The sequence below is a fragment of the Quercus robur genome, chromosome 6, assembly GCF_932294415.1.
Source record: "Quercus robur chromosome 6, dhQueRobu3.1, whole genome shotgun sequence".
Lineage (NCBI taxonomy): Eukaryota > Viridiplantae > Streptophyta > Magnoliopsida > Fagales > Fagaceae > Quercus > Quercus robur.
This window is the reverse complement of record NC_065539.1, coordinates 48,615,038-48,633,861: the sequence shown is the minus strand read 5'-3', so window position 1 is coordinate 48,633,861 and position 18,824 is coordinate 48,615,038. Positions and strand designations below refer to the sequence as shown.

At 34.2% G+C, this 18,824-nt stretch overlaps 1 protein-coding gene across 2 annotated transcripts in view; it reads right to left on the bottom strand.

Moving 5' to 3' along the window:
• LOC126689197 (squamosa promoter-binding-like protein 7) overlaps positions 1-12,586 on the bottom strand; it is a 37,900-nt gene extending 25,314 nt beyond the window's left edge. Inside the window, exons 1-11 of one of the 2 annotated variants that reach the window (XM_050384279.1) lie at positions 11,887-12,586; positions 11,141-11,313; positions 10,838-11,055; positions 10,649-10,723; positions 10,436-10,543; positions 9,432-9,546; positions 7,879-8,014; positions 5,048-5,210; positions 3,265-3,834; positions 2,158-2,400; positions 913-1,202 (exon numbers count right to left, since the gene is read on the bottom strand). In XM_050384279.1, coding sequence (XP_050240236.1) covers positions 1,119-1,202; positions 2,158-2,400; positions 3,265-3,834; positions 5,048-5,210; positions 7,879-8,014; positions 9,432-9,546; positions 10,436-10,543; positions 10,649-10,723; positions 10,838-11,055; positions 11,141-11,313; positions 11,887-12,428 — 2,427 coding nt within the window. In that variant the 5' untranslated portion in view covers positions 12,429-12,586 and the 3' untranslated portion in view covers positions 913-1,118. Of the gene's footprint in view, positions 1-912; positions 1,203-2,128; positions 2,401-3,264; positions 3,835-5,047; positions 5,211-7,878; positions 8,015-9,431; positions 9,547-10,435; positions 10,544-10,648; positions 10,724-10,837; positions 11,056-11,140; positions 11,314-11,886 lie in introns of those variants that run through there. The other variant, XM_050384280.1, reaches the window with a different exon arrangement.
• Positions 12,587-18,824: the final 6,238 nt, after the last annotated feature.

Sequence of the window (18,824 nt, the reverse complement as noted above, 5' to 3'; positions counted from 1 at the left end):
GGCAAATTAAAATGAATGGTATAACTATGAACAGTAATTTGTATAGTTTTTTGGTCTTCAACCTTTTATCATTGTTTAGAAATCATTCTTATACTTAAAATGTTTCCCTTTAGTTCTTATACTTTCAAAAATTTGTATCAAAATATCCTTATCATCAGCTAATAATTGGAAAATGTTGATATGGCATGCAGACATCATGTCATATCATAGACTAGACTCCACGTCATTAATGTGACCTTGGTTTCTAGAATTAAATTTACTACATTAGAATTTTCATATATAAGATTATTATAAGAAACTTTTTGAAACATCTTAAAAAATAAGAACGATTTGGGAACAAATGTCAAAGATTGAGAACCAAATATGCAACTTAACCTAAAATGTATTAGCTTGAATGGATAATTTAACACCATACTCAATAGCCCGCCCAATTAGTATGAAGAAATCATTAAGTAGTTAGGTATAAATAGATAAGATCATATAGAGTTTTGATGTAATTTCTAAAATGTCTCTCTCTCCAAATATATATATATATAAAATTTCTAAAATCTTATCCATACACTTTTCTACCTTCTTTCCCCAAAAAAAAAAGAAAAAAAAGAAAAAAAAGAAAAAGAAAACCGATTCATAAGCCTCGAATTGGACCACTCATTTAAAATGGATGAATAAAATTTTAGGATCCAATAACAAACTCTATAACAGAGAAAGGCTCTTACAGGGAAAGGGAGTCCAAACAAATAGGAGTACTTGAATTGCACCAAAGCCGATATTGACATTGATTTTTTCGGAAAGTTGGACAATTTCGTGGAAATAAATGGTGACGATATAAGGACAACTTGATTTGATTTTTTCGGAAAGTTGGACAATTTCGTGGAAATAAATAGTGACGATATGAGGACATCGAGCAATGTCTGATTTGTGAAAACGATATTGCAAGTTTCGTCTATCCCCATTTGTGATCCAAATCTAAACAATTGTCCAAAGGGGCAACAATTTTAATTGTTTAATCTTATGTCATGGAATTTATTATTGCTTTTAAATCTTGATACAACTGAATTTCCCATTGTCAAGGATCTGATTTTTAAATTATCAGCAAGGAATAAGAACTGCCATCCCTATCAAATGGTTGGTTGATAGTCCATCTGCACAAATACAATGAGCGGCTGAGATCCAGCCAGACTTTTCACCTCCATATCTGCTCCCTGAATATTCATGATTGAAAATGAGAAAATATGATACAGATAAATTACTGTTTGCCTCAAAAAACGTAAAAGGGTTAAAAAAATGGAGAATTTAATTATTTAATAATTATTTTATTTTCTTTATATAAAATGTGAGGTTGAAGAAATTACAGAAGCAAGAGCAAGAATTAGAATTAAAGAGAGAGAATTATTATGTTCTCATTATTATAGAATCTGTACAAGTATGAGGAAGGTAAAGCTCAAATCGGAAAATATCTACTAATTAATCAGGGCTTAGTTCTAACTATAAACCAGAACTGATTCTCTAACAAATCCCTGAGTCCTAACAGCTAACAATCCAATCCAACAGATAAAACTAACTCAACTGCGTGACTGTCACTATAAACTGCAACTCGTTTGATAATTGATCATTGATGTTAGTACAGCATGTCGCGGACAGCCGCAAAAATAAAATGTTGTGCACTTTATTTTAATTTACTTTCGTGTTTTTCTGGTTTTTGTTTCAATTGTTGTTAAAGCAATTAAACTTAAACATAAATATCATATGTAAAAAAGATTAGCAATAAAAATATATTAAAATAATGAATTGATACCAAAAATACTCAATGTTACAGACTTACAGCAAAAAGAAAAATCGAATTTTTTTTCAAAATTAAGAGGAAAATACATAGAATTACATTATTCCCAAGCTAATAGTGCCCCCACTCTCAACCTGCAAACGAACAAAAACGTTCGACTGATGCAGATGTGACAATTTGAACTTAGATATCAAGCTTCCAACGCAATGAGCACATTCACATGTCAAAGCTTTGAACAGTTTAGTTAGTGTTGGTTTACAATTGATATTTACAGATGGAAGTCAGCCCTATTTTGGTTGAAACAGACTTTAACATCCAATATTTCTCTAGATTCTATCATACAGACACCTGCGAATAGAAACTGCAAATTCGCTAACCTTGTGAGGGTGAAGTAGAACGGCACACATCCCTAAACAAACAGCAGCAAAGCCAATTACAAATATACCAGGGCGAGAGCCCAAGATTGCCCCAGAAAAAATGCGACCACATGACTTTCTTGGCCATGCAGGGTTAACATTCATGATAACCTCTCTATTCAACAGGGGAACAGTCTCACTTCTACAAGTAGAAGCTGAACATGTCTCTACCCCCAACTTATCATTTGTGATTATCTCCATATCCTGCAAATAAAGCACCAACTAATCAACTGAATGAAGATATAAATGCCAGTTGGAAAGGCAAGTATCATGGATATGTCTCTCAAGTTTTCAGATATCATCAATTAGATAACAAGACCGCTCTTAACATATAACACCAGTAGCATATCAAAAAAGCAGTGCAAACCTATGGTCAATAAGAAGAGATTTAAAATATTCGCTATAGCAAATTCATAACAAAGAATTAATCAAGAACTGGATGGTTAAAATATTACATGTTAAATACTTTTTGTTTTTTTAGTTAAAAAAAAATACTTTTTTGTTAATTTCAAATTAGATAGACTAAAAAGAACTGATTTCCACCCCCACCCTAAGTAGGGGGGAGGGGGGGTCCCAAAAAAGGCTTTAACAAGTAGCTAAAGCATTAGCATTAATTGCTTGACTTCAACCCTTTGAGGTGTATTGCAAAAACAGAATCGGACAGCTTATTTATGTTGACATATAACATACAAAATTGCGACAATTTTTAAAACCTTATAAGCTCCAAGTTCACATTGACCATGCTTTATCCTTTCTTTCCAGATTTCAGAAATGCTAAATTCACATGTCCAGACACAATTGTGACCAGCTTTTTTTTTTTACTATTGCTAATTATGCATCCTCCATCTTGTTTTTACAAAGAGCTGAAGTGCCATTGAGCAAGTCACTGGCCATGCTGCTGAGATATTTATATTAAGAAAGTCATAAATCCAATCCCCAGATAAATTCGTATTGTTAGCTAGTATGAAGAAAAGAGAAATGCAGCAATTCATCAGCTCTTAAATCTTCAACTCTAAATCTGGATTCACAATCAGCAAAAGCAGAAACTTTAAAATTCTAAGTCCTCACCTTCCTGTTGATTGGAACCAAGAGCATATTTTCTTGAAAGCGGCTTTCAGAAAAATGATCACCTTTTGGCACAGCTCCCGATTGCATTGAACTTTCACTTTTCTTATGTTTTTTGCAAAGAATAGCTCTCGCATTGTCAAGGTATTTCTGTAGTAAACTCAAATCAGCATCAAAAGTGCCTTTAGCCACACTGTTAAATTCCATGTTGCTTATCACAATCTTCAGTTTCTGTAACAGTTTCTCCAAAATGGTGGTCGAGTTATTACACATCAGAAAGCTCAAAAGACTATTAAATCTTTGAATCTGTGAAGCAGTGATAAACTGCTGAAAATTTTCTGATGCAGGCTCCTTAATTAGCCATGCTACATCTAAAAGAAATTCAGATAATGTCGATTGTCTCAATGCAGAAACCTCACGCAAGTCAGACATAGGACCAATAGCTGCAAACTCTGATTCATTCAGAAAAGGAGAAGCATCAAATCTCTGCTGCAATATCTCCATTTCAGCACAAATTTCTTTGTCTCCAATTAGTATTGGAATAAAGTTAGATAAGCCAGACTCATTCTCAACCTACAAAATAAATTAAGAGAAAGAACGTTAGAATAAAAGAACAAAGTTTTTCTCCAAACTAGTTTGGAGAGAAACTTTTCAAACTTCTCATATATCTCTTTTTTTGTGTGAATTTTGAAAATCTGACCGTTGAATTTCATGTTCCTTATGTTCTTAACATGCATATCAAATTTTGTTCAAATTGGATTTTATTTACTATTTGATCAATAAACTTATTTTTTATACACAATTTTGAGATCATAAAAATTTGAAATTTTAACATTTGTTTGATGAAATAGCAATTGATCTTTGATCTTCTTGAAATTTTACATGTATGAAGAATATAATAAGAACATGCAATCTAATGGTTAGAATTTCAAAATTCACACTCAATATAGAGATATATGAGGAGTTTGTAGTTTGGAGAGAAACTTTGTTCAGAATAAAAATGTTCAGAGTTAACAATTAAAAACCATGTCCATCATGCTTTGAAATGTTAATGTAGACAACAAAATGTATTTGTAACTATAAATCCATTGTTTTCTGTTTCTACACCTATTTGCAGATCCTGATGATCAACATGATGATCAACAAGCATAGACTGATGCTACCACAACATCTAGGAAGTGATGGTGCAAAATATTTGATACTGGTACCAAGTCCCAAGAAAAGAATAATCCTCACCACTGTATTAACTATAGACGCAGAAGCGGTAGGAGTCTTGTAGCTCAACTGGTAGGCACTTCCTAGTGTTTCCAATTGAGACATCTAGGGTTCAAATCCCCCCTCCGCCGTTGTAACCATCGAATTATCAAAAAAAAATGAAGAAAAAAAACTATAGACACAGAAGCAACACACAGCATCTAAGCAAAATAGTGCCATAATGATAAAACTGATTTTCTGGTGAACTTCGTGTGTACTCTAAAAAAGCTCCATATTCCATAACCAAATTAAACAACATACGAAAACATCACCCCGCATAAACAAAAACATTTTCCAAAGTTAAACATACCCAAGAAATAGGACATGCAACAGAAGTATGCAGACAGGAACTAGAAACAGTTGCAATGTTCCAGAAAGAATAACCAACCCACTTTTATTTTTTATTTTTTACCAATTTGAATGACACATCAAATATGCCTTTTACGAAAGTATGTTAGTATGGACAAGAAACATCCTGTATAAAATGATAGAAAAAATCCAGCATAATCTAAAAGTTATCCAGAATACCTACCTCAACAAATGCAGGACCACAAAGATCTGGTTCAGTTTGAGGGATACATATCTTGTACAACTGATGGTTAAAACTAGAAGCAGTATCACCATCAGTCTGACCATGCTTAGATGCAACACTATAATCATGTGCAAGATACTTTCCAGCAAAAGATACAAGAAACCTGGAACAAAACCATCCTAACATGTAAATACAAAAACTTCTTTTATTGGTATGTTACACATGCACCAAATGGGTCTTGAACCCACAACCTCACCCTCTATCCACTATTTTCTTTTCTTTTTTTTGATAAGTTCACCCTCTATCCACTATTGTGGGAAGAGTAAGTGCAATTTGAGCCAGAGCTCATTGGCAGTTAAACAAGAATATCACCCTAGTATAAGAAAACTTGACAACAAATATATACATGATCATGGCAAGTTAAAATTCAATGTACCTAGTATATATACAAGGACACAAATAATATTGTCCGAAGAGAATCACTTATTATGTTCTTCCAATTGTACTAAAAGCTTCAGATATGCTAAAAGCAGCTCCGGGGTAGGAGACTTGTATGGCTCACTAATATTGAAAAAGTTGTGGTTTTAACTCAATCTCAAACTGAGCTTGACATATCACAGTTGTGACTAATCAAAACAACCCAGGCTCAAGATCGTTTTCTTAAACGAGCCCAAGGTGAAACTATCTTAGGCTAAACTTATTCACTCCTTAGCCTAGCACAAGATGAAGTGTCCATGCAACCTAGCATGGAACCCTTCCACTACTGCCTCTAAACTTATTCACTCCATAGCCTAGCACAAGTTTAGAGGCAGTAGTGGAAGGGTTCCATGCTAGGTTGCACGGACACTTCATTTGGGGTGCCGTGTCGTACCCATGCATGTTGACAAGTCTTGACATTCATGCAGTAAATCTTGTGTCATTTAAATATGTGGGAGAACATGAAAACTAGGTTGCACGGACACTTCATTTGGGGTGCCATATTTGGATCATATCCATGTCGTAACAGTATCCTATCTACTGTATCATGTTATAATTTTTCAAAAATTGCTTGTGTCTCCGTATTGTACCCGTACCCGTACACGTGTCTATGTCTGTGCATCCTAGTTCCTATGTCTTATTCATAGGAACACTAGCAATAACCAAATTAAAAATATAAAAGTACATAGTAAGATACATGTCATAGGCCTAATATATTTAAGAGATGCTAGTTGATTCATCTTTTGCTACTCAAGAGATGTTGATTAGTAATATCATTTGATTTTTCCTTGAAAAAAAAAATTAATGAACAAAATTAGAAGTTACACAGGTGGAAGTTTCAAGATTGATTGAGATGAGACTAAACAGCTTACAAGCAGATCAACACCCCTACAAGCCAAGCTAAAAACTTTTAGTCTTGACTCAGATTCAAGCCAAGTTTAGACTTTTTCAGATGTGCCTGAGCAAAACTCAAGCATCCAATTCTGCACGACCATGCTTGTTTCAATCATAAATGTATTCAACTCTTTTTTTTTTTTTTTCATAATTAAAAGTCAGGTGTTTCCATAAATGTATTCAACTCTAAAAGGTATTTGCATCAAGAAAATACAAGAAGCCAAATCAACACTGCCCATTTTTATTCTTATTTATTTATTTTTGTTCATTTGATTGATAAATAAGTCTTTTCTAGCTGACCTATCACACCTATTCACCAAGGGAATCATTTGAAGCACTTTCTCCTTGTCTATAAAGCTTTTGCTGGCAAGTGTTACAACTCAAGAGCAGCGGCAGAGAGAACTTAGTATGTCAATTGTAATGTCCAATAGATGAGTGGTGAGTGGTCACTGATTTAACATATGTACAGAGCCTATGTAGGGCAATTGAAAGAGTCCATCAAGTGGTTGAACTTTTCTTGCCCGTGATCTATGAAAATGTGTTCCATGTCAAACACTAGTGTATTGGAACATGTCGAAACCTATCAGGGAGTTTTCCTACACTAATTCTGGTGCAGTTGTTCTAGAGAACTCTAGTCTGAAACTCATATATTTGGTGATTGGGGTCAATTAACATAGCCGTTACCACTAGGCAGAGGAAAAGTTGATGTTGAATCTAAATATATGGGATTCGATCATTCAATGGCAGAGCTCTATGGTTATGGTCTATCCCATGTCACTCATGCAACCTGACACAAGGAGTGCTTGAATGCTTCTAAACAACTGCAAAAGAAATTGGATTCTCAGAAGGATCATATAGCTTGTATCAATATGCCCCACCAAAAGTGAAATCAGGGAAATCTGCCCTCCACTCCAATTACATTTAATGCATCAAATATTAGATTGATACTCCCTCCGTCCCATAATGAGTGGCTTGGTTGCCAATATTTCATGTCCCATAATTTGTGTCAATTCCAAAAACCAAAACATAATTTTCCTATAATACCTTTTATATAAAGAAAAGTGTGTGCCTCAATTTAAGTGTTGATTACTTTTAATAGGCAAATTTGGAAGGTTATGTTAAAAGTTTATAATTTGTGAATTTGGCAACTGGCCACTCATTATGGTCTCGTTTTAGTAGGATGCAACTATTAGACATAAAGGGATTTATGCATGTTTTGAAAGATACCGCCAATAATGGAGAAAGATATGCATTTGACCTCCAAAAGTGGATTGTTCAATTACTATTGGTAGGGAAGGGAGGAAAGTTGCCACACAGAGAGTAGATCAAAACATCCCACATCCCAGTCCCCAAATGAGAATATTCATACATATTAATCATGCATTAACTAACATAGCAATGAATATTCAGCAAATAAATTTTTATGATAAAACATAAGTCCTATGCTGTCAATATCATACCGAAACTTAGACTGTATCAAATTACTTCCACAAGCAACGAACTCCATAGGCTTTCCAGCCTCAAAACATATAGGATGAACATAGTGAAGCCTTGGGGCTTGCACCTCCACCTTAAGTTTCATCACAGAAGTTCCACCTGCACCCATTAAATGCTCAAATCATGTTAAAAAAGATTGAAAACATATAAAAAAAACTCTAACATAGCAATCCATAGAGAAACTGAAGAATACAGTTCTTGAAAAGAATCTTAGGATCAGGTTGCAATAGACAAAGTCTTATTTTTAATATAAGATAACACAAATATCTAGAGAATTTAAGATCTAAAATTATCTCAACTAAATTATTAAACCAAAATTGACCCAAGTATTATATAGGAAATCTAAAGAGCTAAATTATTAAGGTGGCATTTGGGCTAAATGAATTTTAAAGACCAAACAATATGAATCTTGAGGGCAAACAAGAGTATCTTATATTTAAAATCTTATTTAATATAGTTACATGTATGAGTTTAAATGGGCTGATTATGTAGTAAATGCTAAAATTTTAAAAATTCAAAAAATAATAATCATTTTTAAAAAAAATCAAATTAAAAATCATTTATATAGGATAATTGCATAGATATGGGTCAAACCCCCAAAAATAATTTTGGAAACTCATAAGCATTTCATTATATAATTAGGACAAAACTTAGGTACAATACTTAGATGTTGTTCCTTAGGTTCTCTTAAGATTTTGCCATGTAGCATTTTTCTCATAGGATGGAAGTGTGTTTTTTTGTTAAGTAGCCACATAGTAAAATTTTAAGGGAGGAACCTAAGGAACAGCACCTAAAGTACTGCACACAAGTTTTGTCCATAAAATTATATATATATATCAAGGATGTCAATACCGTACCGGTTTGGTCACCGGTACGATATATTTCGGATACCGATCAATACCGATGTACCGTTTCAGGTTTACCGCTATTTTTTATATTTATAAATAAATATATATATATATATATATATCTATGTATGTATGTATGTGTCTGTGTATATATATATATATATATATTATAATAAATATAAAAGTTTACCATAAAACATTTTCTCAATTCAGAACTAATTATTCATGGTGTTAGACTTTAGTATCAATTAAAAGGGAAAAAAATAAAAAAATAAAATAGAAAGTTTAAAAGTTACCATTGCATACTAAGAAAACAAATAATACTAATAAGTTAATGCAAATAAGTTACTATTTTGTCCTAACAAAAATTCAAAAATTACAAAACTAAAAAAAAAAAAAAAACTTTTTTCTGTACCGGCCGGTACGTCCAGTATCGGCTGGTATTGCCCAAAACTGGCCGGTACGGCTGGTATTTTTTCCGATACGAAATAGGGGGGTCAAGCGTACCGGATTGCTAGCCGGTATGGTACGGAATCGATAACCTTGATATATATATATATATATATAAGGTTAGGTTTAAGTTACACCCAATCTACCTTCATGCGCTGTCACACCACTCCATAACTATAATGATACAAATGTAGCAACAAATATGGGCACCAACTTACCTTTCATTACCCGGAAAATCATGTCATTCATAAAAACAAGTATAGTGCCTTTTCCAGATAGCATCCTTCCAGGGGCAACAAAGTCAAGTAGATATGATGCAGGATCTTCAAATAACTGTTGATGCATTAAAGAACTTTAAGTTTAATCTTACAAATTCTGCTGATAACTGGAAAGTTTAATGGAAAAGGAACAGAATAATATGATCAAGTAGATATAATTGGTGACAAACTGACTACAACTGTCTTATTACTTAGTATACTTGATAAGGATTGCCAACTGCACATTTTATTGGTCACATAAAACTCAATACTATAGACAGTTGCATGATATACAAATTTTTTTATCCAGGTAGCACGATGAATTTAGTTTCACATGTGAAATGATGAAAAGAAAAATATTGCCCCGCAATGTATGAAAAAGGAACCCGAAAAAGTTCTTTTGTGTTGCATGTGAATTTGTATATATGGATGAATACACCACACATCATATTGTTCTATCAAATAACAATGAAAGAAACATTATAGAATTTTACACGATAAAATCAAGCCTTATTTTACTGGTCAAGCTGATTAGAACAATAGTAGCAGCACATTTAGTTTAAGAAGCAAACTAGACCATGAGTCATTCCCCAATGGCAATCAAGAAACTTAAGAAATGATGGAGCCTCAAATGTGAAGGTTTTTTTTTTTTTTTGGGGGGGGGGGGGGGGGGGAAGAGAGAGAGAAAGTGAATTGAAACTTTTTAAAACTGCACAACTGTGAAAGGATATGGTCATGGGTATCTGGGTGTGTATATAAACAACAGTTAACACAGTTTCCAAAGGCCTCACAATCACCATGTCCACACAAATCAATTTATCCAGGAACTACATGAACACAAACTAATGAGTACATATATGCACATATGAAGCATGCATCATTAGACAGACATCTATCTAGTTAACAATGATATTTCATCATGACCCTACAAGAATTAAAAAGAAAGCATCCAGTTAAATCATTACCTTTGCCCACATAAACTTTGGCATTGTAATGAACACAGTTAATATTGTACATCCAGGGCGGATATACCCCTCCAACTCAACGGGCATATTGGCCAACCATTGGAATATCTGCAAATACATTTAAACACACGTTAATCCATTCCTCGCATCTCTGACTACAAAAAGATCTGTTCTATATTAAATACTAAACTGTAATAATAATCCTTTAAATACTTGGTGCCGGAGTCTTCTAGGGAATTCTGCCGGGTTCCAATCATACAGCTTGAATGAGATTCGACCTGTTGGACACTACAATCATATATTGAATCAGTATATCTCCAGGATAGCTCCTCGAAAAACCTTTTTTTTTTTAATAAGTAAAAAATGGCAATGCATCTACCATAGCATTTAGCATAGACCCACCATAGATGAGTAGTCATTCTTGTTGTCATACAACTGAGACAGAGAACATTTGGAATTATCTTTTCCTCCATCCATTTGGGTTTCACCAGAAGCTGTAAAAGATGCATCACCATGGATATTCTGAGAATCGAGAGCTGAGCAGAGGGTAGTAACTTGTCCATCTTCAGACTCCAAGAATGCTTCCGTTTCAGTTATGGGGCTGCTCAAGCATAAACTATCTACACCATAGACAAAAAGCGTCTTATCAAGAAAGAATATGCAGCTTTTCTGCTCCACCAGTTGCACCAATCAAATCTATAATACCTTTTCCCGTTTCATCATCACAAGGGCCATCTTCAGTCTGCAAGGACCCTTGAGGTTCCTTCTCATCTGCAATTCCAGAATCAGCAGGCTTTCTCCTCCGTCTATTGTTGTGGCGTTCCAATTTTCTTCGACAACTCCGTTTACCCTCATCAAAATCTGATAAGATGTGAAACCTGCCAAACATATTGCGCATAAGTAGAAACCAATAGCTAAAAAAAAAAAAGCATACACCGAAACAATCTACACAAGTTTCACCAATTCAACCTAAATCACACATCCATTTCCTCAAATTAACAACCATTTACCAGCATCCCAACACAAGTATAAGCAACTAAAGCAATTCACTTTAAACTAAGCCCTTCATCATTGGTTGTATAGATGAAATGGACAAGCTCACACAATATACAAGAAGTAAGAACCAAACTACAAACATTTATCAAGTATCCATAGAAGTATAACAACAAACTAGTATACAATCAAATATTCACTTCAAAACCGCCCTTGTGGTTGCATTTCACATTGCTAATCAGGTGATATGTAATTTCAGCTAGTAATAGAATCCGAAAGATCATAAAGCATACAAAAATTTAAATCATAAGTTTCAGTTAACTCAGTAAAATCTATCAGTTATTATATAAGACACTTGGATCGAATCCCCATGCACAAAAAAGAAACTCATTCGCTTTCAAATCCTATTATAACCAAAAAAGAAAAAGAAAAAGAAGAAATTGCAATTTGGAGCTTACTTTCCACACTGCTGGCAATATCTCTTGGTATCACCGTCAAGAAAAACCTCACTCGCATTAGCGCAGCGCAAACAAACCCTATGCCTTCGATGATAACCTTTGAGCTCACTGATATCGGCCTCGCACCCGGGTACTTGGCACCGGGCGGTTCGGGTCGAGGCCCGAACTATCCTGGACCGCTTCTTCCCCCGGAGGCTCCCTTCCATCTCGAGCTTCTCGTCCATCTCCGGACACGCACAAGGGATCCGACCCGCCAAGTAATTGGTACACGTCAGCCTCGGATCCCGTTTCCGGATCTTCCCGGAACTCGGGCCCGGAGGATCCGTATCCACCTGCGAATCCTCCTGCGAAAAATCGAGACTCTGGTCGATAATCGGCGGCGGCGGTTGCGGCGGCGGCGAGGGAAGTTGATCGGGATCTAGGGACATAGAGAAATGATCGTCAACGGTGAAGTCGAGGAGGTCTCCGAAGTCCCACAGAGCTGAGGTAGGGTCTTCTTCGGTCATCGCCGGGTGCACCTCCATTACACGTGGCGGCTCCATGTCGGGACCGAACGAAACCCTAAACGATCGGAGGCGGTGGTTGAGTTTGTTGGTTGGTTGGTTGGTGAAGCACGAGAGACGATCGACGAAGAGTCGCTGCTACTTGAGGCTCAGAGGGTTTTGTAGTTTTGTTAGAAAAAAATTGAGAAAATGAGATGAGGTAATTGTGGCGACATTCTTTTAAATTATTGCATGGCCCAGTACTATGGTTGTTCAGGTAGGTTGTGAGGACCACGCGCGTTTGGGTTTTTCGTTTTGAGGCTTGTTTGAAGCGGTTGTATGCTTGTAACAAGGTTTTGTAATTTTGTAAGATCTCTTATAATCAATATTATAAATTGATTAGTGTTTGGAAATAAATTTTTTTTTTTTTTTTTTGGATAGGAGTGTTTCGAAATAATGATAATTAACAATTGGCATCGAGCTTATGTCATACTTTTCATATTGGTCTATTATCTAGTAATATGGTGACGCGGTCGTATTACTACAAAAAAATGAATAGCATGTCTAATATAAAAATGATGTCAAAATATAAAAAGCATGCCTAATATGAAAACGAAATCAAGAAAGAATGGTTGGGCAATGCGTTATGTTGGCCTTTAGTTAGTGCTGTAAGCCAAGAAGGCAAGTAGTTTATAGACGTGCTTCAGTGAGTGTGTCAAGTAGGAAGAGAAGGTCTACTAGCGGTTCCAATGGTAAGGGAGTGGATTTCAATGCCTTTGAGCCCTTCTTTCATTATAGTAGTAAAGAGAATATTTTCTACACAAATAGTAATCCAAAGGCTAAGCCTTGAATGTGCAAATGCAGAGGTGTGTTAGTGCACAAAGTCATAATCCTCTTTATTGTCGTGGACGGTGGGTTGTTAAGTATGATGCAAATGCTATGGTTCTCTTTACAATAAACAATGTATTAACATCTTATTATCGTTATAGATGGTTAAAAAAATATATGTTAATGTTAATGTGTGTGATGAAGTGCATTAATGAAGACCGTGTTTTTTATTACAATCAATCAAAAAAAAATTCACATAACATTTAGTTAAAGAAATATATAAATTTATTAGTTTTCGTTACCTTTTTTATGAAAAAAAAAAAAAAAAAAAAAAAAAAAAAAAAAAAAAAAAAAAAAAAAAAAAAAAGAGGGAGAGAGGTAACAATTGAAGTTTTTTTTTTTTTTTTTTGGCTGAATTGAACAAAACTCAATTAGTCCTTTTGGGGGTGCACTTTGGTATATACCTTAATCAAAATCGTTGTATCAATTTATCTGTATGATTGTTCATAAAGGGTGGTGAGGCCCACGCGCCTAATATTGGGCCGGTTGGGTTTTGTTTCGCGGGGTTGTTTGTGGTGGTTGCGTTTTTGGTGAGAGAACGTGGAGAAGTGAGATTGGAGGGTGAAACCTCGTTGTCAAATAAAACCTATCGTGATGACGTGGCTCCAATCATACTGGATCTTTTTTATTTATTATTTTAATTTTGCGAGTCTTTCAAGTCTGACACAGTTGATTGAACTTGGAAGATCAGCTGTGCCACCAAAAATAAATAACAGATTTTAATAGTTGTCTTGTCTTTGTCCAGATTCCTTTCTTTTTTCCTACTTTTTCTCCCCCGACTTTCTTTAAAGTCAATATTCTATGAGATAATGGACCTTTTTTGTGAGAAGAAAATATATAGAATACAAGACTCATAGAAATTCGTTGGTGAAAATGTATAGGAAAGTTTGAGATATTCCTGATACCGTTAAAAAAGATGCTTTAAAAATTAAAATACATATTCAGCCAAAAAAAAAAAAAACATATATAGCAAAAGGACAAACAGCCTCTATTAAAATGCTTTTGAAGATAAAAGAACTAAAAATAATTTCATGTTACTATTGATAATCTTAATAGGCATACGGTTCATTTCATGATCACTATTTTATTTTATTTTTTCTATCTCTTAATTTCTGTAAACTCAGGGAAGAAAAAAAATTTGTTACAATTTAGCAAAAGTATGAATCTTTATATTTACTTCTCCTATTCATTTCCAATTATTTCAGTTTATTTTATTTATGAAACTCATCTATGCCCATCCACTTCAAGATTTGTAAAACTTGAGCCGGTAGCTCTTAAGTTCTAACCTCTTCATATGGTGCAAAACTAATTTTAATTTGCTAAACTAATAACTTATGATTAATACAACATCAAATTTTTTTTTTTTTTTTGAGAATCAATACAACATCAATTTTACATGAGTCAATAATAAAGTTAGAATTTAATGCTCCGTTTGTTTCAAAATAAATTATTTTTAAATGTAAAATAGTTTGCATGTAAAATATTTTGCTAGCAAAATATTTTTAAATGTTTGATATGACAAGTAAAATTTTTCAAGCAAACCACCAAAATCGAGGGCTCAACACTAAAGTCACTAGTATTGGAGGTCTAATGATTGGACCGCTAGAACAGGCAATTAGAGCAATGACTCTAGCGATGGGATTGGCCCTGATCAATGTCAAAGCATTATCTTCGATGATTGGACCACCAACATCGGTCGACAAAACAAGTATCTTCGATTATCGAACCTCCGGTACTAGTTGCGATGCAGCATCTTTAGACACCAAATAGCCAACTAGGCCGCCAACACCAATCACGGAGCAGAGTCTCTAAACACCAAACCGTCAGCACCAGTCGTGGAGTGGAGTCTCCGAACATTGGATCATTGGCACCGATCGCCAAAACAAAGTCTCCAAACACCAGACTACTGGCACTTGTCACAAGAGGGGTGTCTCTAGCCACCGAACTGTCGGCACTAGTCACAAGAGCACTGCCTTCGACCACTTGACTGATGACCTAGAGACCAAATGGAAGAAGAGAAGCCATTGTCTATTTTTTGAAAATGTTTTACCAAATTCGTGGAGTGGAGTCTCTGAACATTGGATCATTGGCACCGATCGCCAAAACAAAGTCTCCAAACACCAGACTACTGGCACTTGCCACAAGAGGGGTGTCTCTAGCCACCGAACTGTCGACACTAGTCACAAGAGCACTACCTTCGACCACTTGACTGATGACCTAGAGACCAAATGGAAGAAGAGAAGCCATTGTCTATTTTTTGAAAATGTTTTACCAAATTCGTGGGGTGGAGTCTCCGAACATTGGATCATTGGCACCGATCGCCAAAACAAAGTCTCCAAACACTAAACTACTGGCACTTGTCACAAGAGGGGTGTCTCTAGCCACCGAACTATCGGCACTAGTCACAAGAGCAGTGCCTTCGACCACTTGACTGATGACCTAGAGACCAAATGGAAGAAGAGAAGCCATTGTCTATTTTTTGAAAATGTTTTACCAAATTTTTAAAGGCAAAACATTTTACAACTTTTTATAAACGATTTTAGGGTCAATAACAAATATTTTACGAATTTGACAATGTTTCACCTACAAACAAACACCTAAAAATGATTAAAAAAATTCTGAAAAATATTTTACATCAAAACAAATAAAGCATAAGTTCACGGAATAACAAAACATGTTATTTATTACGCGCGCACGCGCACACATACATTTAGGACAAGAGTAACATTTACTAGCCTCATCACATGCGCGTGCGATAAGGTTTTTTTTTTTTTTTTTTTTTTAAATTATAAGTGAATAAAACAATTTAAGAATCAACAGGAGGATAATCCTATTTTTTAGGTTATATTTTAATATGAGTTAAAGTTATATTTTTATTGAATTGTCTTTTAATTTTGTCCCTACTTAAACATAAGGCGAAGTAGTTGGGATAAAAGTAACATTTATTAGACACCGTGTGTTTTTATGAGCCGTAGACCGTAGTTTCACAATTTCGGCTATTCCCTTTAAGACAAATAAATAAATGAAAACGCTACTCATCATGTGATACTACACCTCCACCACACAAGATCACTTTAATCGAACCCATCTCATTACAGATTCTTCAAACTAGCAATCATATTGACATATTATTATGATGCCCTCAATCGCTCATTGTGGATTGAAAAGACAGTATTTCCCTTTTACCTGAATATTATTATTCTGCATTCAACGGCTTCTATCTAGTGCATTTCCCTATTCACGAATTCGCTTTTTAAAAAAAAAGCAACTTGTAAATTGTTAACTTATATTATAAAATATATATATATATATATATATTTATATATGCATATGAAATACGCATGTGCTATTGTATGATATTAAAAATACATGCATTTCCTTTACTGATGGAGGACATTGGGAGACACCATGATTCATGCTGCATGATATTCGCTTTATGCACAAGGAAACTGAAGACTTTCGAGGCTTTTTGTTTGTTTCCATATCTCTCACGTTTTTTTTTTTTTTTTTTTCAAATTACAATATTCTTTAGTATACTTTTCACGAAAAAATTAAATAAATTGTTCTCAATTAGACCCTTAGAGTAGTGCGTGCATGAACAGATAAACAAAGCATAAGACAAGTATATATGTAGTTATGTACACGAGAAAAATCAAGGAAAACATTTCCAACAAAAAAACCAATGAAAGGGGTAACTTATCCTAGACAAGCACATAAGTAATTTAATTAATGTAATAAGAGAAATTTACAAATCCAATACAAAACTTTTGTCCCTACAATTTTTTTACTATTTAGAGAGTAAACGGTAACTTTTACTTTTTGTCATTTATTTGTCTCATTTAAAATAATCACTTTCATTTATTTTTTAATGTATTTGTTTCAACTTCTTTACATGAGAGAGAGAAGGAAGAAGATGGGGCTGACTTTTTTATTCAATTGGGGTACATTTTTTAAAAATTCTTTTGATAATGAATAGTACTAACACTCTAGATCAAGAGAGTGATGATTCATTAACAAAAAACTTTTTGCACTTTGGAGAGGAAGTTGAAATTGTGCTTTCTGGTTTTACTATCTATTTTAGAAAGGATTTTAGTTTTTGCTCATTTATTGGAGATGCTCTTAGTACATGATCGAACTTATTGCAAAAACCTTATACAACTTTAGAACTACTAAACTATTCAATTCTATGGATGTTCCAGGATGACACACACTTGTTTCACTATTGGAACTTATGGTTGACTCCAATTACCTCTTGAATACAGTACTTGATTGGCCCCATGAACAACTGGGATCTTGTGATTTCAGCTTAGTCACTTGATTGCACCAACACGATCTTGAATATCTCTCAATTTGATTCTCTAAGTTTATGGCGTTTGGCTTGGATGATATCTCTCCAGGGTTCACATCAATACAATCTCTATCCCTTTTTCCAATTGATTGTAATAGTGCTTGTGTTGTACTTAATGTCAGTAGGGTATGGAAACCTCGGCACAACCGACTTTCTGAATTTAAAACAAGTCAATAATCTTGATTCTCGATTGATCGAAGAGCAGTCGAATCTTTACAAACTTGCTTTTCTTGAACTGCTTCATGTGCAGATGCTCTTCAACTTCAATGTACTGTAATGAATTGACTACAAACACATTTAACAATTACATTTGAATGGAATTTTCCAAGTTTAAACCTAATAGTATGTATTTGTTTTGTATACTTTAAAAATACTATATAATAAACGTTTGGTTCTAGAAGTCATTATTACACCAAATAATTATGTTTTCTTTGCGGCAAATGGATATACCTAATTGCATATTAAAATAGCGTACTTTATGAAAAATAATTTATTAAAATTGTTTATTTGGCTAAATTTTTATTACCTAAGTTTTGAGAATTGTCTCAAATGGAGACAATGGAGTGAATAAAAATTAAAAAAAAAAAGAAAAAAGAAAAGAAAAGCTACAATTCACTTATATACTTATAAGAGAATCATAGCTTTTGCAATTTTTTGAACAGTGATGCATGATGATATGTGAGTGGTTTTTGGTGTTTTTTCTTTTGCTTGCTGATCTATAGGGCTATAAATGAACCTAATTGTTTATAAGTAACTGAAGCTTGGCTCGGAAAAATTCTTGTTTATGTTTGTTAGTTTAGTAAACAAGTTAAGCTCAACTATTAAATAAGTCAAACTTGAACATAATAATGTACTAGTCGTCGACTCACGCATCGTGTGAGAATATATAATTATTTTGAGATGTGGTATATAAAATTTACTCTCTAAATGTTTTTGTAGATAGTTGTGGGTTTTATTTTAGACAGTATCTAGGCCCAAGTGGAAACGAGGATCCTAGACCCCAAAGAGTTCTATACTTGTTGTTTGGTGGATTGGGCTTAGTTCACTGCAATTATATTGGACTGATTGCGAACCAAGTTGTGCACAAAACATGGGTCTGACAACACATACACATTCATACATGCAAATATATACATATTGTAAATTAAATGGTTGAGGAACAGTAGATAAATAAAGAAAAAATAAGTAAGGACGTTAGGGATCCTCATAAAGTAAAGTGG